This window comes from Oncorhynchus keta, chromosome 10 (assembly GCF_023373465.1).
Source record: "Oncorhynchus keta strain PuntledgeMale-10-30-2019 chromosome 10, Oket_V2, whole genome shotgun sequence".
In the NCBI taxonomy this organism is placed as follows: domain Eukaryota; kingdom Metazoa; phylum Chordata; class Actinopteri; order Salmoniformes; family Salmonidae; genus Oncorhynchus; species Oncorhynchus keta.
Genome location: NC_068430.1, coordinates 21566355 through 21586946, shown reverse-complemented (window position 1 = coordinate 21586946; position 20592 = coordinate 21566355). Strand labels below are relative to the sequence as shown.

Sequence of the window (20592 nt, the reverse complement as noted above, 5' to 3'; positions counted from 1 at the left end):
TCCCCTGGACTCGCGATAAACTTATTTTAAAATAACTGCAATACTGCAATGGTTGCAACCAACCTGATGATAACGAGTGAAAAATACAATCCTACTGTACACTTTGTAATGCTCTTCCTCCTCGAGTCAAATAACATATACAAAGCAGATAATTAATATAATGTTGTAATCTTACATTATATGTACAAGTCCATGTCATATTGCCTATGCAATATGATTATTAGGCAATAGCAGTGTGTTTTGTGCAAGTCTGACAAAATAAATAGCTCCATATTAAATTCATAATCTTAATTTTCAAACTGTTGGCATCCCTTTTCAACACAATACATGTATATCTACATTTGAAAAGGGGGTGGACTCATGAGATTCGAAACCTTGCCACAATCTGCGACAATTACGTGGTCCAGGCACATTACACAGAAAACCTGCCTAAATGACCACTCACGTTTTTATCCATTAAGTGCTTTGAAAGGCTGGTCATGGCTCACATCAACACCATCATCCCAGAAACCCTAGACCCACTCCAATTTGCATACCGCCCAAACAGACACATATGACGCAATCTCAATCTCGATCCATACGGCCCTTTCCCAACTAGGAGAATGATGTTCATTGACTACAGCTCAGCGATCAACACCATAGTGCCCACAAAGCTCATCTGTAAACTAAAAACCCTGGGACTAAACACCACCCTCTGCAACTGGATCCTGGACTTCCTGACGTGCCGTACCCAGGTGGTAAGGGTAGGCAACAACACATCTGCCACGCTGATCCCCAACATGGGGCCCCCTCAGGGGTGCATGCTTAGTCCCCTCCTGTACTCCCTGTTCACCCATGACTGTGTGGCCAAGCAAGACTCCAACACCGTCATTAAGTTTGTTGTGACGACACAACAGTACGCCTGATCAATGACAACGACGAGACAGCGTATAGGGTCACATGTACTACTTATATCAGTACACTCGTAACTTAACCATTGTGAAACTTCTATTCAATCAAATAAACCTCACGTAGTAAATAAGCCATTCATTTTTTTAAATTACTAAAATTCGACTCATTGACCTCGATACAATTTAGCGTTCTGTCACGTGCAAGTAAATTAATTGGCTGATACACATTTTGTGCCGGATAACCTGTATAAATTTAAATAGTTGCTTAGGTTCACAAGTATGAATGGATCCATTGATACTGGGCGCATTTGACTTTGCAGCCACTTTAAAGGCTAGGCAGACTAATCTACAAATCACCTTGCATCATAAATCAATATCATTGTATAACAATTTACCCATGATACATCACGGTTTCTCGAACAGGGCCATTGACTTTATAGTTTAAACCTAATCTAGCATATGCCTATCACCTTATAATGGCCCACCTGTAGTGACATCGCCCCCAAAACAGTACAGAACAGGACATGTTCTGTCCCTATAACTAAATAATATAAAAATTAAACTGAAATATTTGTATACAACTCAAACTAAATAAAACAAGTCAGAAAAATTCAAATGAAATTCAGGGAAAAAAATTTAGAAATAAAAACTAATATTAAAACGCAAAACTATAATAACCTTGGTATCCCACAATGACTGGAATGTTTAACAAGTTTATTTGATAAACGATACATTACTCCCTACAGTACAAAAAACACACATTGGAAAATACAGGACAATTCCAGATAACTTGCAAACAGCCGGAAGAAACTCTCAACGTCAAGCCTCAGTGCTAAGACCAGCACCTGCCCCAGTGTGGGAGGAAAAGTCCAGAGAACTCAGCACTGTTGATGACCGATCTATAACAAGGGTGCAAAATTAGTGACTCTGTAAATGTACTGTGGATGAAAAGAACAGACACATTTGTATACCACATGGAAAGGAACAAACACGTTTTTTTTATCTTTGGTTGCATGCATGTCTAGTTTTGCTCAAAATCATGGATGTATATGAAATAGGGTTTTCATTATAGAAGTAAATCTGGAGACTTGAAATCAAGGTGCAAGTACTACAATCTTAAGAGAGGTAGCAAGTTCACCCTTGGCTTCATTACCCAATCTGTCTATTTCCATTCTGAAAACTATCATTACCACTCCAAGACTTCCCTCTCTATAAAACTCCATGGGTTGATTGATCCTGAATAGAAATATTTTGGTACTGGTAATGCACCTTGGTGTGATTTTGAGCAAATCGGTTTAACAAAGCAAGTCATAGCAATTGATCAGGGAGACATATATACACACACACACCATGTTTTTTTAATATATATATAAGTCATGACACAAAAGGCAATCGAGAGATGACCAACATGTAAAAACTTTTTGGTACAGGTAATTGTATAAAAGGCCAATATATTTTATTCTTGCTATGGAAGAACTGATTTACAAGTGAGTTTAAACTCTGGCTATTCATCTTCCTTCCCACCAAGACATCTCAATTTAAAGATATACAGGTAAACTTCTCAGAAATAACCTGCACATCTAATTGGTAAAATACAGAGCCTAAAAAAATGTAATACATGTTTTATTTGTTGGTTTCACATACATCTTCCTCAACAGTATAAGGAACAAGTCTCCAAATATATTCTTTCTTGGTCTAAAATAAATGTAGGGTACTCAAATTAATGACCCCAAAAGCAGAGCGTATACAGATTACTGATTGGAAAGGTGGTGTATTGGGGGTGGGAAGGAAGGAATGTGGGACTGAAAAGATTTTTCTTCATGAAATTGTCCATGTTTGGCATACACACAGCAACACAAGCATTGGAAGATGTAGTAAACTAAATGTACTCCTCTCCGCAGGTCTGTTTCAAATTCCCTTCAGTCCTATTACATTTGCGGTCCGAGTCAGCACAAATACAAAAGCCTTTATTTTTTCCATACACTCCAACACAACAAGAACATACAACTGATCAAAACCAATATTTTAAAATATAGTGTCTACCTCAGCACTGCCACCCCTTTCCCACAAACACTTAAACTATGGGGATGAACAATAATAAACTAAAAAAAATAAAAGTAGTTGACGTTTTAAAATGCATGGTGATAGACACAGGGAAAAGCTTTAAAAAAAATAGAAAAATAAACTACGCAAAGATCTGCATCATTGCTTGCAAATTTTGGGGGAAGATTTTGCAATATTTGTTGTGTGTATGCTGCAAGTCTCAGTCGTAGCAAAGTCTCTGTTCCTCTACAAATTTCTTCCTTTGTCATTAAATCCTTTCTCCACTTCAGAGCCATCAGTCCTTATCTCGGGGAAAAAGCACAGTGATGAAATTACCAGGAAACGAGTCCAGTATGATGTTTGTATGTATTGGTTTCTTAATTGAAGAACATTTCTGCTTGAGGGGGGGGATGTCCCTTTTGAGGAAAAGTGCTTTGTTTTTCCGTTTTGATTATTCCTCCCATCTAAACCAACACTGCCTCCTGTTCAGCACATGCTCAAACTGTACATCATCTCATGTAGTCTCTCTCTCTACTACCCCCAAACATTAAAAAAAAAAGTAAGATTAAGCTCAGGCCGGCTCACAGCTTGCGATGCTGTAAATGTTTCTCTACAACTACGGAAACTAGCCAAAAATATGTATAATAAAAGTAGCTAGGGGGAAATCAAAGAAAATAAACAAAAAAGACTAATGAAGTAAAAGCTACAATGTGCTTTTTTAATTTGTGTTGCTCTAGAAGAAGAAAAAACAGTCTTGCCTACAGAACTCTCTCTCTTGTTGATCTTCATCTAGGGTTTCTGCTGCTATTTTGCTTATGTTGCTGGCTGGTTGTGGGTCAACTCGCAGATGGGGTGAAGCCAGGATGAGGATGAAGTCTTCCTGGTCAAAAAGGACAGCGAGTATGGGGGGGGGGGGTTCCATCTCACTGGTCCGTTCTTGCTTTCTTTTGACCAGCAGCCTTACTACAGTGCAGACAAAGCAAAACATGTATTTTTAAAGATAATTTGCCATTGTCGAGTGACCAGTGAGTGATGTAATGTAGGCTAGATGGAACCAGGTACTTACACATCAGGTGAGGACACTGCTGGTCTTTTTGGGGCAGGTTTTGCCGAGGCACCATCTTTGCTGGACTCTGAAAAGGGGGGAGAAATCCATTCAAGAGAAACCGTACTTAAAAACAAAAGCCAATCAAGTACAACCATAATTATGATTGACAAGACGCTGCTCCATTTGGTTGAACAGCAGAGGTTTTTTTTTTATATCAATCTGCCCACCTTGCAGCCATCGGACTTGTGTGGCAGGGCCATAGCCCTTCTCGTTGCGCGCGGCAATACGAAAGATGATGGCGGGCTTGGTGGTGTAGTCTATGTGGGCATTCGAAAGGCTGGTGGACTGCACCAGGCAGGAAGGGTTGGGCCCACAGTACACCCGCATGAAGGCCAGCTGGCCTGGGGTGGAGGTCTTGGGCTCAGCTGTCTGGGTGCTTTGGATGGCCAGGTACACAGAATACTCAATGATCTTCCCTGATGTCACCGAAGGAGGCTCCCAGGTGAGGTGGGCACCATCCGGGCTCTGAGGGGAAAAAGATGGAACTGTTGTTTTAATGCAAAACCAGCAAAAAAAACATCAACATTCCACCAAAACTAGAAGAAATTTGACAACTTGTGATTTGTCAAGGGTGTTCTAATACAGTAATTGTTTCATGACTAGTTTGCATAGTTTTACCTTGCTGATTTTGATGGCACAAGGTGCTCCGGGGAAGCCTGGTAGACAGGTCTTGAAAGCAGAGATCTCTGAGAAGGAACCACGACCACAAGCATTGATGCCTGCAACACGGAACTTGTAAGCTGTGCCAGGCTGCAGCTCCATTTTCTTCATCTGGTTATAGTCTGGAATGGCGCCCGAGTCATCCTACAACACACACATCGTTGGTGCTGCACCAAACTCACTGATCTCTAAGCCATAAAGGCATGAATCCATCCATTAAAAAGAATTGGCCCCCTTTCTCTCCCCATTTTCGTGATATCCAATTGCAATCTTGTCTCATCGCTGCAATTCCACAACAGGCTATGGAGAAGTGACGGTCGAGTCATACTTCCCCCGAAACATGACCCGCCTAACCTGGCTTCTTAACAACTGCACATTTAACCCGGAAGCCAACTGCACCGATGTGTCGGAGGAAGCACTGTTCAACTGACAACCGGAGTCAGCCTGCAGGCGCCCGGCCCGTCACAAGAGCGATGAACCAAGTAAAGCCCCCCTGGCCAAACCCTTCCCTAACCTGGACGACGCTGAGCCAATTGTACACCGCCCTATGGGACTCCCGGTCATGGCCGGTTGTTACACAGCCTGGGATCGAACCAGTGTCTGTGGTGATGCCTCAGGTACAGCGATGCAGTGCCTTAGACCGCTGTGACACTTGAGAGATGAATCCATCGTTGAGGCTTACCTCTACTTGAGAATCATCCCCTGGGATGAAGAAGTGTGTGACCACCATGTTTGTCACCTTAACGATTCCAACATCGAACCACTGGTTCTCTTTTTTTACAAGTGTCTTGATAGGGGCTGGTTGAGGGTATAGCTTCTGTATGACAGAGACAAAAAGAGAGTGAGAACATGCTATGCCATTCAACGTTCCTCTCAAATTCTGATCATCAAACTGGCAGGATAAAAACAGGTCCAATATTGGTACTCACCCCACCCTCGATGCCATTGGCCACCTCTGCTAGAGAAGCTGCAGGTTGCAGGTTGGCTGGACTGGAAACAGCAAATGTGCTTGAGGTGGCCAGGGCTGCATAGTCAATAAGACAAGAGAGAGGTCAAGTTAAGACCTGGAAAAACACTAGCAGTAAGAAGGAAAAAAAAAATATATATATATATATGAGAAAGACTTACTCTCCGTGGAGGTGCGCGGCAGCAGTGATGCCACATCGCTGGAAGCGGCTGCAGCCATCTCATTGTGTCCATTGCTCTCAGACGTGGGGTCATTCAGGCTGTCTGCGGGGGCCAGGCCCTCAGTGGGCAGGGCTTGGGCATTTCCTTGCTGCTGGGCCTGAGCCTGGGCCTGAGCTTCCTGGAGCTGCTGCTGCTGCTGGACCAGGGCTGCCAGCTCTTGCTGGGTCAGAACGATGGGGATTGTGGTGGTCTGCTGTCTGTCCGAGCCAGAATCACCCTCGTCTATGCATGCAGAGAATGTACATTTTGATTGTGAGACTATGGCAGTTGGGGCGGCAGGTAGCCTAACGCTCTAAGACCATTGGGCCAGTAACCGAAAGGTTGCTGGTTTGAATCCCTGAGCTAACTAGGTGGGAAATCTGCCAATGTGCCCTTGAGCAAGGCACTAAACCCTAATTGCTTTGGTAAGTCGATCTGGATAAGAGCATCTGCTAAATTACCAAAATGTAAATGGGTAGTGGTTGTCTTCACACACATGTAAAGTCTTGAAATTCATCTCTATAATTTGCCAACAATCTGAGGGCCATACTTACTCATGGTGGCCTGCTGTGCTGCCTGGAGAACTGCCTGGATGGCCCGCGCCTGGGCCTCCTCAGTGGCTGCAGCCTGTGCTGCTGCCTCCGCTGCTGCAGTCACAGCCAGCTCCTCTGCAGACAGACCTGTTCCTATCTGTCCCTCTGACATCAGCTCTGGGGGCAGCCCAGTCTCCATAGCGGTGTCTCCCCCCTCTGTGGCCGCATCAGTCTGCATGGGCTCTTCTGTGGAAACTGCTGCACCCTCAGTGATCGAAGAAATGGACTGGAGATACAAGGGTAGAAATTAGCAAGAGTGAAAATTATTAAAATGGCCAAGATGACTGAATTGTCCATATAATGCATTTATTTTTGGCATTAGTTGCTGATAATTTTCCTAACCATGCCAGTGTATGATTTATAACTAAACCTTTAGCATGACAATTCTGAAATTGCTAGTGCATCAGTAGTCTAGACTGGCAAATTATTGTTAGTGGTTATTTTACAGGTACTGAGGGCCCTGGGGCTGGTGTGGACTGGGTCACAGTAGTGATCGCTTTGCTCTGGATGGTGGCTGGGGTTGTTCCTGATGCAGTAGTGGAGGGAGTCTCTGTACTGCTGGTGCCACCGTCTGCTCCATCTGCTGTAGGACACGCATTAACACAGTCCATGAAATAACCCTAAAACATGATCCTGTTTCTTAAAATAAAAACACTCAAAACAACAAGTATGTACTCTAGCGTTATACCTGTGGCAGTAGTTGCCGTGTTGGTGGTGCCAGTCTCGTGGGTTTCACAGGGTGGGTTTGAGCACACTTTCTGCACAGTGTTAGTCTTCCCGTTACCCATGCCGGACGAGGACTGAGTGGCAGTGTTGGTTGTGCTCGTTTCATGTGTCTCGCAGGGTGGGTTAGAGCAAACTGTAAGGCCCACGGCTGGCTGCTTGGGACTCTGCACAGTGCCGGTCTGGGCTGAGCCCATGTTAGAGCTTGCTGTGGCGGGGGTGACGGTGGTTCCGGTGCGCAGGTTCTCTGGTCCCTGGTTGCCTGTGGCGGTTCCGGGGTAAGCAGAGGTGGTTGCCTGAGGGGTAGAGGAGTACAGAGATAATGAGCTACTCTGGACAGTATCCATTTTGTTAGTTCCCATGATGGAGTGGGCGGTGGTCGAGGTGTTAGTGGTGCCCGTCTCATGGGTCTCTGACGGAGGGCTTGTACACACCCTCATGGCCCCTCCCATGTTGGTGGAAGAGGTTGTTGCGGTGTTGGTGGTTCCAGTCTCGTGGGTCTCACAGGGAGGGTTGGAGCACACTGACATGTTAGCAGACGCAGTGGTGGCTGTGTTGGTGGTTCCTGTCTCGTGGGTCTCACAGGGTGGGTTGGAGCAGACCATAGTGACAGTACCAGGGGCATCCCCGGCCTCAGTGGAGGGATGCTCAGAGGTGGGGGAGGCCAGGAAGGACACGGGCAGGTCCTGCACTGGCTGGGCCTCAACCCCGCTGGGGGTGGTGATGAGAGTCACCTGGGTTGGCTGGTTCACCGACTGCAATGAGAGAATATCAGGTATTGACTGAGAAAATCCATTAAAAAAGTGCTCCACATTGGGCAGCATGGGCACATTGGGCAGCAAATACATAAATTGGAGCTACATCTACATTTCTGTATAAAGAATAGCCCCTAGCTGTCTTACCATGGTGGAGGTGGGCAGGGTAGTGACTGTGGTCAGACAGGCCTGGGCCGCTGACACAGTGATGGCCGTAGGGTTGATGACCTGGCTGGGCAGGGTGGCAATGGTGCCCAGGGTGGTGATGGGAGTTGCCAGAGAGGCATTGGCACTGGCTAAACTGCCCCCTGCCAGGCTGGAGGAGACTGTGCCTGTGACTGTCCCCAGGGTGGTGACACCTTGGGGAACAAATAAATCACCAACTCAAAAGGGCAGACACCTGGAATTTGGCCTGAATTTATTTTACTGCATACTTATTAATTGAACAGACCAATTGCCAACTTCAATCAAGGAGTAATTATGAAATGTCATCCATACCAGTTGTTCCCTTGACGACCAGTGTAGTTACATTGGGCTTGACAGAAGTCATCGTAACCGGGGTGACGAGTCGGACTCCACCCATGGGTACAGTGCGCAGAATGGTGCCAGGTTGGCCCGGACCGCCCTTCAAAACCACCTTAAAACCACCAAGGGGGAGGTATAATTGAGACACTAGGGGGCACTATAAAACTCCTCTACTGGGGCAAAACATTTGATAAAGCCAAATGTATTAATAGCACCAATCAGAGCAGATCCTAATATAGTCCACAGAACTACTCAAGCATTTCAACTGCTCCAAAGGCCTTGCTGTAGGAGATGTATCGTATGCGACTAAATATAAATGCCATGTGATATTTAAAATGGAAAGAGCACCACTGTAAAAACTGTGAAACATCTTCAACACCTATAAATATTGTACAATTCATATAAATAATATGTATCTGCTACAAGAGGTTGTAAGGGTAATTTCTGTGAGGTACCTGTGTCAGCCCCTGTTGGCCAGTTACAGTGCCAAGCTTAGGCATGGTAGTGATGATTTTGCCTGGAGTGCCAGTGGTCATCATCTTGGTGGTAAGAATGGTATAGGGCATCTTCCCTGTGCTGCTGGTCACTGTTATCAAAACAAAAAAATAATAATACCTGTCAGCATATGCTCCCGTTGCATTGTCCCTGAAACATGAAACCATTGGGTTCTGACCTGTGGCTCCAGGTTGGTTCATAATAGCAGACATAGGGATGGTCTTGATGATGGTGGTGCCCTGTTTGGTTGTGGTGGGCGACATGCCGCTGATGTTCAGGATGGTGGGTTTGTTCCCTGTGCCCCCTGCCTGGGACGTGGTGATGATGGTGGTGGGCTTGCCATCTGCTGAAGTCACCAGCTTCAGTATGGTGCCAGCAGGGAGAGAACCCTTAGTCTACGGGAGAAAAAGTGGATTATGAACATGATCAACAGAAAGCCGGCTGAGCCTGTCCATGAAGTATTAGTTAGCTCCTTTTCCTGCCCTCATGAAGATAGCTGACCTGTATGAGCTGTGATAGAGGGTTAGTGGAAGCCTGGCCTGTAACAGCTGATGTCTGCACTGGCTTGGTTTGTACCACAGATATCATCTTGCCAAGGCTGGAGATCTGCTGACATAGGAGAGAGACTCAAGTTTATGAGTCACCAGAAAACATCACTGTATTTGGCATCAGGAGATCAGTGTCTCATGTGAACAACTGAACTGTGAGTGTGGATAGCTACATTATTCCATGCTAACTGACCCTGACAGTTATGCAGATCTATGAACTCAAGCTGTGCTGTTCCTTCTCTGAGTTTTCCACAGCCACATCTTCTATAACGAGTTCATGCCTAGGCCATATAAGAGTCACATGAACACAGTTGGGGGACAAAAAAAATTAATCAAAGTGTGCCAAACTATTACTCAGTTCATGGCATGCATATAAAATCCTTTTCGTTCTCCCTGTACTCCCTTCCTGTTCCTGTCAAATTCTCTCACCAGAGTGCCGCTGCCTCCCATAGTAAGGGGGCTCTTGACCAGGGTGATTGTCTTGGTGACTCCTCCCACCATGGTGGTAACCACCTGGTGTTGCTGGGCTACGGTGACCGTGCCTGACTTGTGCACAGTGATGATGGGTCGGTTGGGCGAGTTGGGTGATGATACAGTCGCTGTCCCCACCTGAGCTGCAGCAGTCTTCAGCATGCGAGTGGCTGGGTTACTGACCTGGAAGCAGAAAATAGTAACTGTTAAAGTGTCAATTCTAAATTGGGCCTTGACAGAGACTGCCTGACAAACCCATACATTCTGCCAGCGAGTTTCATTTTCACAGACCGTTATTTTACGAGTCTTACCATGAGAGGAGATGACATTTTGACTGTGGTGGAGCCATGGGAGACAGCCATCGTTTTGACAAGGGTGGCACCTGCTGGAAGGTTGAGCCCAGTGCCTGAAGAGGGCGGGATCTTTTGTGTTGCTGCTGCAGCTGCAGCCAAAGCTGCCATGCCACTCATCTGAGGGCTATTGCCGATTGGCTTAAAGGAAAACAAATAGTCTTGAGTGAGACAATACTCTCGACAACTTTTTATCCTTCAATAACCAAACCAATTCACAACTGTAAATACCGTTCCTTGGGCAGTCTGGGCAGGAACCATCATCCGAACCCCTGGAGGAAGTGATGTCACAGTGACAGGGGATTTCACAGCCTGGTTGGCTCGCACAGTGACAAGGGAGGTACCTGTGCCAGACTGAGGGGCTGCAACCTTCAAGATGGCTGTCAAATCAACAGAAATGTTAAATGTTCAGTATAGAGCCCTCAAGGCCTTCTTTTTACATACCATTTTGGGCTACAATTATTGAAATAGAATGGGCTGTAGAAGAGAACAATGCAAATTATTTGTGACAATAGTCCACAAATTGGTATGAACAACCTCCATAGAACAAGTAGGACATGCATGGTTTTAACTGGCCCACGAGCTGTGGAGGCAGTCTTCGGGTTTCCGGGGTTGTTGGGATAGTAGGGGAGGAAGCTTGGGGCACCATAGTGATACCTGTGTGTGGTAGGTTCTGAGCAGAGGGGGCCGCTGGGCTTTTGGGCAAGTTCCCTGGTAGAGAAGAGGTGGCGGTGAGGGCTGGGGAGGTGGTAGCAGCGGCAGCTGGGATGTCGTACTTCTGCAGCTGCAGCAGGTAGGTGTCTGCAGTGGACACAGCGCCCCAGCTCACCTCCAGGGAGTTGGTGTTGGCACGGACAAGCTGCACTCTCGAGGGAGCATGTGGCCTCTCTGTAACCAAAAGACAAAATGGTCACATTTCTTATAAGCAATCAACAGAAGCAAAGTAAGCATTACCAATAGCACAGTTGAGCAAATAATGTGGGTTTGCTTTATCAGAGTAACTTAGCAAAATAAAGGTGACTCACCTGTCTCAAGGTACCAGAGATCTTTACAGCAGACTTGGTTGTTCCATGCTTTACGGTAACCGTCACGGCCACTCCAGACATACAACCTAGAGTTGATGGACACAGAACAATGTCCTGCCCGGGCCCTGGGGATATTGTCCTCCAAGGTATCCATCAACACTGGTTCCCAGGCCATGGAGTCTGGGGTAAAAAGAATCATGAGGGTTCAATCTTAATTTCGGACAATAATATAATTTGACCACCAGGTGACACTGCCATTTATCAATGGAAAGGGGGATACCTAGAAATGTCACAGTGAATGGTTTCACTCAGAATGAGCTTGTTGAAGTAGGTCAGTTCATAATGCACAAATCTAGATAAACATTACTCAACAGTATGTAAGGTTAAATGCAGGTACTAGCACCAATAACTGAAAATGGGGAAGACAAACCAAGATTTAGGCAGGCCAGAGTGTTTGTGCACTTCCATTCTTTCTCATGTGTTGCCACCTTCACGTCATCCATAACCAGGGGGACCCATCCCCCAAAAACAAACATCCTACAATGAGAGGCAGACAAATAAATCAGAAGCAAGCAGTCAACAAATAGGTTATTGCTGAGAGAGATTTAACCGATTGTTATCCCAGACACTGAATTGATCATTTCAACAGGTATTCAGGGAGATCTCACTTGTTTGTGATGGTGATGGCAGAGTGGAGACTCCTGGGCAGAGGCGATGTGCCATTCACCGATGGCTTGGTCCAGGTCAGGGTGTCTGCAGACAGAGCAAGATCATTTAGAAAATAAATAGTCTCTTACTCTAATGAAATCGGTCATGTCAAAGGGTTCACTGTTAATAATTTGGTAATACTGTTAACTCAGGAGCCTACCAATGTCAAGAGTCCATAGATCTCCCAGACGACAGCCACTCATCCCTCCATAGATGATAAGGTGAGATTTCTTGCTCTCCTTTTCTGTGTACACTACAGCAGTGTGGCTCTCGCGAGGTGGCGGCAAAACGCCATAAGTAATTGGTATATCCCAGCCTACAACACTGGAGCCAGCACGAAGCTCCAGGGTGTACAGATCATTCAGGTATCTAGTGATGAGAGATTTAAGTCAGAATGTCTTTCCAATTGCTTACTGCCAGTGCTTGACTTGGACTGAAATACACTACAGATCAAAAGTTTTAGAATACCTACTGATTCAAGGGTTTTTCTTTATTTGTACAACTTTATACATCATACACATCAAAACTATGAAATAACACATGGAATCATGTAATAACCAAAAAAGGGTTTAACAAATCAAAATATATTTTATATTTGAGATTCTTCAAATAGCCACCCTTTGCCTTGACAGCTTTGCACACGCTTGGTATTCTCTCAACCAGCTTCATGAGGTAGTCACCTGGAATGCATTACAATTAACAGGTTCCTTCTTAAAAGTGAATTTGTGGAATGTCTTTCCTCAATGCATTTGAGCCAGTTGTGTTGCAACAAGGTAGGGGTGGTATACAGAAGAAAGCCCTATTTGGTAAAAGACCAAGTCCATATTATGGCAAGAATTGCTCAAATAAGTAAAGTGAAACAATAGTTCATCATTACTTGAAGACATGAAGGTCAGTCAATCAGGATAATTTTGGGGAAAAAAATAACCTTGAAAGTTTCTTCAAGTGCAGTCGCAAAAACCGTCAAGCGCTATGATGAAACTGGCTCTCATGAGGACCGCCACAGGAATGGAAGACACAGAGTTACCTCTGCTGCAGAGGATAAGTTCATTAGAGTTACCAGCCCAAATAAATGCTTCACAAACTGCAAGTAACATCTCAACATCAACTGTTCAGAAGAGACTGCGTGAATCAGGCCTTCATGGTCAAATTGCTGCAAAGAAACCACTACTAATGGACACCAACAAGAAGAGACTTGCTTGTGCCAAGAAACACGAGCAATAGACATTAGACCGTTGGAAATTTGTCTTTTGGTCTGGAGTCCAAATTAGAGATTTTTGGTTCCAAGCGCCATGTCTTTGTTAGACGTGGTGTGGGTGAACGGATGATCTCAGCACGTGTAATTCCCACCGTAAAGCATGGTGGTGGTGGTGATATGGTGTAGGGGTGCTTGCTGGTGACACTGTGATTTATTTAGAAGTCAAGGTACACTTAACCAACATGTCTACCACAGCATTCTGCAGCGATACGTCATCCAATCTGGTTAGGGCTTAGTGGGATGATCATTTTTCCCCCTACATGACAATGACCCAACACACCTCCAGGCTGTGTAAGGGCTATTTGACCAAGAAGGAGTGTGATGGAGTGCCGCATCAGGTGAACTGGCCGCCACAATCCACCGACATCAACCAAATTGAGATGGTTTGGGATGAATCGGACCGCAGAGTGAAGGAACAGCAGCCGGCAAGTGCTCAGAATATGTGAACTCCTTCAAGACTTTTGGGAAAGCATTCCAGGTGAAGCTGGTTGAGAGAATGCCAAGAGTGTGCAAAGCTGCCATCAAAGCAAAAGATGGCTATTTGAAGAAACTCAATATTTTGATTTGTTGAACACTTTTTGTTGTTGTCAATGATTCCATGTGTTATTTCATAGTTTTGAAATCTTCACTATTATTCTATAATGTAGAAAAGTACAAATAAAGAAAAACCCTTGAATGAGTAGGTATTCTAAAACTTTTGAATGGTTGTGTAGGTGCCGGTGCTCATTTTGGGTGCTGGTAATGTTTATATTTAGGTGCAGGAGCTCCACAATACTTTAGAGATAATATTCTATAAGAGGAACAGGCGCTTAAGCAGTATAATATTTGAGGAGCTGGTTCTCAGCTCCAGTGAGCTCCTGCCCATGTCAAGAAGTGCTTACTACAAACCATTCCACAGCATTTACATTTGAGTAATTTAGCCGTCTCTAATAATGTGGCTTACAGGAGCAATTGGGGTTAAGTGCCTTGCTCAAGTGCACAGCGGAAAATATTTAACCGAGTGGGTTCAGAGATTCAAAACGTTTAACAGCTAGGCTACCTGCCGCCCCATTAGTTTTTCTTGTTACTCCACTGGTCACATTTCACGTCTCCTGCTTACGGCAACTGTACCTAGGGATGTTGTTTTTGGGGTCCTCGCTGTCATTAGCCAGCCCTCCAAACAGGAAGCACTTGTTGCCCACCAGAGAGAAACTGTGACCAAGTCGAGCACAGGGAGGTGGGCCATTTTTGGGAGACTTAGCTTTCAACTTTTTCCATTCCCATCTGCTGGCCTGAACAAGAAAAAGCATACAAGAAAAAATGCAAAAGATGATAGATAGCATGCTGTAATCCAGTAAACATAATAATCTATTCATAAATACTTAAAGACAGCAATTTTAGCTCTGGTTTTATTGCTACCAATGTTTAGAGCGAGAGTGTGCTGTAAGCATTCTATTACCTGTAGCTCATAGAGATCGTTGCTGTATTTTCCATATTCCACCATTCCACCAAAAACCAGAAGCCGGGTGCCATCACAAACAAAACCGTATGCAGCACATCCAGGGGGAATATCACCACGAACCGCAGGGATAAACCATTGGTTTGTTGCTAGATTAAATAAGTAGAGGTTAGTCTGTGTGTGACAGTGTTGGGTGGTCAAGTGCTAGGTTGGCCTATGATGTGAGGTGTGAAGCGAATGCTCTTTGAGTAAATATTTACTTGAGCACGATCCAAGCATCTCTGACAAATGCAGCCTGCATCTTCAGGCCAGGTCTGTCACCTGAGAAGTGCATGTTGTATATTCTATACATTGTACTTATATCTGAAATAACCCAAAGATGAAAAACAACAACTGAAATGTCAATTGTAATATAATTTCTCCCTCATAAAAACTAAACATAGACAATAAGAAGAATGTATAGCTGTCCAAATTGACTACATGAGTCACACTATCATAAAACATGGGAATTGCTGTAATCTTTCTTGTGAACAAAATGTTCAAATAGTCCTAACTAACTTTCCTACTCAGGAAAATATCAGTAGTCATGTGAACAGAAATTGTGTGCATCCCATTACAACATGCACATGTGATACAGCATCATTTAGTGTTCATAACAATACTCCTGTCGTCCATTTTATTTTAGCGCGCCATTTTTATTTGTGCGCTTTCAGTTCTGTACCACTAGACGGCGACAGTTTCTCAGGTAATGTGTCAGGCTACATTTCCCGCTAAATTATCTTACCTGTGTTGTAGACATGCAATTCATCCACAATTCCTTCATTTCCTCCTCCAAAAACCACCATCAATTCCTTTATAGCAACGGCTCTGTGACCATGTCTTGGCCGAGGCACAGGCCCAGACCATCCTAGAACCCGCTTCCATCGTGGCTGCAGAGTTGAGCCTGTGGTCCCAGACACCATTGAACCAGGAAATGTCATGTCCTCTTCAGATGAAAAAAAAAAAATAGAGCTAAAAGAGCATTCCAAAACAATATTGACAAGTTCTGATCAGGTCTATTGTTGATACTTGCTAAGTATGATACATTTTGCAAAGTGACGACTGCACGTGCAATCGATTGCTGGGACCAGAACCGATGCATGTGAAAAATAATATTGTAATTGTAAACTCCAGGGAAGCAGCCATTTTTACTAACGCTTCACAAAAAGGAAAAGCCGGCTATTATTACCACAACACTAACTAAATATATAATTATAAATATGTATTCGACACCAGAACTCAAACTGTAACAAATGTGTATTGTATTTCCTTCTAAATGTCATGTTTTTTGCCGTAGCATTTTGCAGTTAAATCTCTGAAGTAATCAGAGTGCCACTCCATGGGAGCCGCCATCTTGTAACAACCAAACAAACCTCAGCCAGTCTGAAAAATGGCGGAAGAGAATACAAATGAAAAAGACAAATAATACCGGTGTTAGATTCAACCTGCATTTAGCTACTGCTTCATCAAGAACGTACACCAGCCATGTCCCACTAAAGTCATATTGGTAAATCTGTGGATGAAGTCTACCACAATCAAATACTCGTAAAGCATTTGTAATTAGACCCCTGTTTACTGTGGATTGCTATTTTCATGCTTCTCTGGGAGTCGCCATATTGTCACATTCATTCAATCTTTCGCCGCTTCTGCTTCACATTAACATTATATACACCTTTAAATATGAATCGAATACAAGTCAGATGCACACCATCACTTGAAAGGGTGAATTTTCGCAACACATCAATTACAAAACAAGACCGCGCGTCCACAATAGAGTAATGGCTAACTAGCTAGGTTAACGTAGCCAGCTGCTACACCGATTACATGCAATTCAGTTAGATAAGTATACATGTATTATATAGCCAGCGTAATTCATTTCAACATGTATCTTATTCAAATAAGACGAATTATATTATCATACAACGTGTTGTCATTTATCATGCCGTGTCTGAAATCGGCCGACATTTAAGCTCCCTCAAGAAAAATGGCCGAGCAGTCTGCCACAACAAAACCCCTATAGTCACAAAACCTGATGTCCATAATACGAATTACTTACTTCGGTCGACGCACTATTTCCAATGAGATGATTTCAGGGTCTATTCTTTAATCAATAGTCCAAGTTCATTCGATGTGTGATTAAGTATTCACTCTCATGCCTGCCTGGAAGCTGCCATCTTCTTGACAACCAAAAGTGGAGGAAAATACAGCGATTTGGCGTCACCCAAAACAAACATGGCGACTGGAATAGAACCTGTATCAATTAATGCATATTAGAGTAAACTAACCGTGCATTTTCAATTCAAAACAACCTACACCATTTCGTTTGAGATATTTGAAATGGGCATTTTGATTTAGACATTGAAACATTTTCTTTAGCTCGTTGGAAGTTATCATACTTCCACAGGCTACATTGTCCCCTACTAAAGATGGCGGCCTACACAACAAACTCATTGCAGATTTCTCTCAGTTTAGTACACGATTAAATAAATATAAGATATGTGATATTGGTGTTCCCTAAATTGCGTATAACAAAATCAACTGTGCATTATGAACATTTCATTTTTGGGGACTATACAGTACCATTCATCAACCCAGTGGATGCTAATTGCCACACTTTCATTAAGTGACAAAGCCATGGCGCATTTCCAGGCAGGGTTTACCCAAAGTGGGCCACTGGCACTTTTCAGCGTTCATATACACAGGCTAAAACAGTGGTTAACTAATACCCACCTCACAATGCAACTTGTTTGATTTTGCAGAGCTCTTCACAAGTCCTCACTGTCAGCCCTAGCTATGGAAACACAGTTTCCTTAGTACAGTACAGTGGCGACACGTCAGGTGGGGCTCTGTTTGGGGCCCCACCTGTTTAGCTAAGGAAGGCTCCAAGTCAGCAGCTTGAGCACACACTTCCTACCGAGCTCTGCATACCAACTTTTGAAATGAATGTGTATTATTTTGAACTACCAAATTAATACGTTGTTTGCTAAAAACGGCAGGTTATTGAACATTTTTATTATATTTTCCTAAATTTAACAGAGTGCTGACAGAAAGAGATATATTTTGGCTACCTCCTCAGCTAGCAATGCTCAGGCATCATCCAATGTTGTTACACAGGAGGCAAATTATTGATTGACTGCCACAACTATACTGGCCTGGCAGACTCTATGACAGAGATGCCATAGAGAAAATGCTCGGCAACAACGCAACTAAAATCGAAAGCTTAACAAAAACTGTTGCCTTTGCATGCATGGAAATCAAGGATGTTAATAAGAAGAAGGTCGTCCACATCGAAAAGCGTGTTGAAAAGGAAGAGGGAAAGATGGTCTTGTGTCAAAGAAGAATCACGGAACTCGGAAGCTACTCCAGAAGGTGGAATCTGAGACTGTAGGGAGTTCCCAAGGCAGATGAGGAGAATGTGCGGCAAGAGATCATCAAAGTCTGCCGAGCTATCCTACCTGAGGAGAAGGCTAAGCTAACAGATGTTGTCGACACTGTACATCGCCTCGGCACGAGAAGGCAGGGTGACTCCAAGCCCAGAGGTTTCATTCTCCAGTTCACATCACGGTTCTACAAGGATGCCACTTGGAAAGCAGCCAAGGAATCTACCTTCGTCCACGACAACAACATGTGGTTTGCTGAAGACCTCTCGAAAGCAGACAGAGAAAGGAGAGAGAAAATGTGGCCAGCTGTGGGAAAAGATGGGAAAACGGCTTACTTTATCGGAGGGCGCGCTTTCATCAACACATCCGAAATCAACCTTCCTCCTTGAGGACAGTCATAGACTGTGCCTGGTGGTCAACATAGGCTACCAAGATAGCTACCCCTGATGTGAGCAGATCCCACTCCTGGCTCTAAGGTGATTTAACTTTCGTTCTAATTGCACAGGACTACTGGAGTAATGGATATTTACTATTTTATGTGTTCTCTCACTTCTGATATTTTTACCTGCAGTATAGGCAGTGAGCAAGCTCTTTGTTGTTTCTTGTTCTGGGAGTTATCTTTGTTATGCTAAACTATTCTTACTCAATCATTTATATCTATATGGTGTGCAACACTGGTTTCTTTTCATTCTTACTCGATTTGCGATTGTTGTTTAGCTCGTAATACTTTCTGTTCTCTATTCCACTTTGTCGTTGTCTATAGTTTCACTCAATGCTATTTTCAAGAGTCTCATTCAGTTTCTACCGAAGTCAACTTCTGGAAATCTCAGTGGGGAAATTATGGTTCTGAACACTCTGCTGCAGTTATCACTCTAAAGAATAATTTCAATGGAAGTATTCTGCACTCCGACTGTGACCCTTTTGGTCACTTACTTTGTCTTGTTATCAACTGGAGCAACATCATTATTATTATTACTAACATTTATGGGTACAATTCCAAACTTGAAAATGATCAGTTACTTGAATCTCTAGAAAAGCGTATTCTCCATTGGCTAACCAAGTTCCCTAATGCTTTACTTATAGTTGGTGGGGATTTTAATATTTCTCAGAATAATTTAATTGATAGATGGCTTCCGGGACAGTCCACTTCTATGAATACACGTTTGAGGCAGTTTATGGAAAGGCTTGGAGAGTAAAGTTTCCTAATGACAAGTCTTTCACTTAGAGTAATAAGGCACGTTCCAGACAATCATGCATATATTTTTGGCTGGTGTCTAAATGTTTTGATAAACAGGGTATTTCTGTTAATATCCTTGCCACTCCCCTTACTGATTATAGAGCTATTTATATTGACATTAAACATTTTATCTCTGATAATGGCCTTGGCAGAGCATCCAACTGGAAGCTTAATAGCTCTACATTAAAATATGAGTTGGTCAAGATGGAGATAAACAATTTAATTCCACACTTCTGGAACAAAGCTATAAATGACAATTCATACAGTAATAACTGGGAGCTTTTTAAATGTGAGGTTGGAAAATATTTAAAATTCTTGCCAAGACGAGGAGAGCTGAAGAAGAAAGTGTAATTACAAAGATCACCGCTCTTGTTCAAAAGCCTGTTGAAAGTCTCTCAGAGGATGACAAATCTGTTCTGTTTGAGCTTCAACTTGGATGATATGTATAAACTGAAAGCAGAGGGAGCCTTTGTCAGATCTAGGAAGAAGTGGCTAGAGGAGGGTGAACAAAATTCATCTTATTTTTTCAGGTTAGAAAAATACAACTCCAGAAATAATACAATTCAACATTTAAATACTATTGGTCTCATCACAGATGATCCCAAATTAATCTCTAACTTTAGTTGCAACTTCTACAGGAATTTATATAGTTCTAAGTATTGTGAAGTTTCCTCAACTCTTTTCTTTGACTCTCTGGGGGATGTGAAAACAATTGGGGAGGCTGAGAGGGAACAGTGTGATGACCCTATTATAGTTGAAGAGATCATTTATTCTATTTAACACCTGAAAAATAATAAGTCTCCTGGGACTGATGGTATATCTACTGAGTTTTACAAAACTTTTTCTCAACAGTTAGCCCCATTTCTGTTGTAGGTATTTTCTGAAAGCATTGCAAATAATGCTCTCCCTCCCAGTTTGATTCAAGGTCTGATTACATTAATACCTAAGCCCAAGAAAGACTTGATTCTCCTCGATAATTGGCATCCAAATCTGTCTGCTCAATAAAGACTACAAAATATTAGCCTCTATATTTACAAAAATAATAAAAGCAGTATTGGACTCAATTATAGAAGAAACCCAATCTGGCTTCTTGAGGAATAGACATATATCTAATAATATCCGACTGGTGTTATTGACTATTCTGATCTAATCTTCGAAGATAGTTTTATTGTCTTTTTA

The 20592-nt window shown here is 43.3% G+C and overlaps 1 protein-coding gene across 4 annotated transcripts; it reads right to left on the bottom strand.

Moving 5' to 3' along the window:
• Positions 1 to 1587: 1587 nt before the first annotated feature.
• On the bottom strand, positions 1588 to 17017 carry LOC118388370 (host cell factor 1). Of its 4 annotated transcripts, none has more exons than XM_035777359.2 (28): positions 16853 to 17017; positions 15542 to 15742; positions 14758 to 14906; positions 14430 to 14590; positions 12222 to 12430; positions 12022 to 12106; positions 11784 to 11890; positions 11354 to 11533; positions 10986 to 11216; positions 10560 to 10708; positions 10290 to 10469; positions 9937 to 10161; positions 9461 to 9568; positions 9138 to 9354; positions 8920 to 9050; positions 8438 to 8576; positions 8087 to 8298; positions 7619 to 7939; positions 7150 to 7480; positions 6908 to 7044; positions 6423 to 6687; positions 5830 to 6111; positions 5631 to 5725; positions 5384 to 5518; positions 4660 to 4845; positions 4209 to 4506; positions 4000 to 4066; positions 1588 to 3896 (listed from the first exon to the last, which is right to left on the bottom strand). In XM_035777359.2, the coding sequence occupies exons 2-28, from the start codon at positions 15735 to 15737 to the stop codon at positions 3857 to 3859; spliced, it is 4836 nt and encodes a 1611-aa protein (XP_035633252.1). In that variant the 5' UTR covers positions 15738 to 15742; positions 16853 to 17017; the 3' UTR covers positions 1588 to 3856. The 4 variants fall into 4 exon arrangements, with proteins under 4 accessions (XP_035633252.1, XP_035633253.1, XP_035633249.1 ...); XM_035777360.2 differs by having other exon boundaries at positions 6908 to 7041; XM_035777356.2 differs by having other exon boundaries at positions 7150 to 7939; positions 9461 to 9565.
• Between the last annotated feature and the right edge of the window lie 3575 nt (positions 17018 to 20592).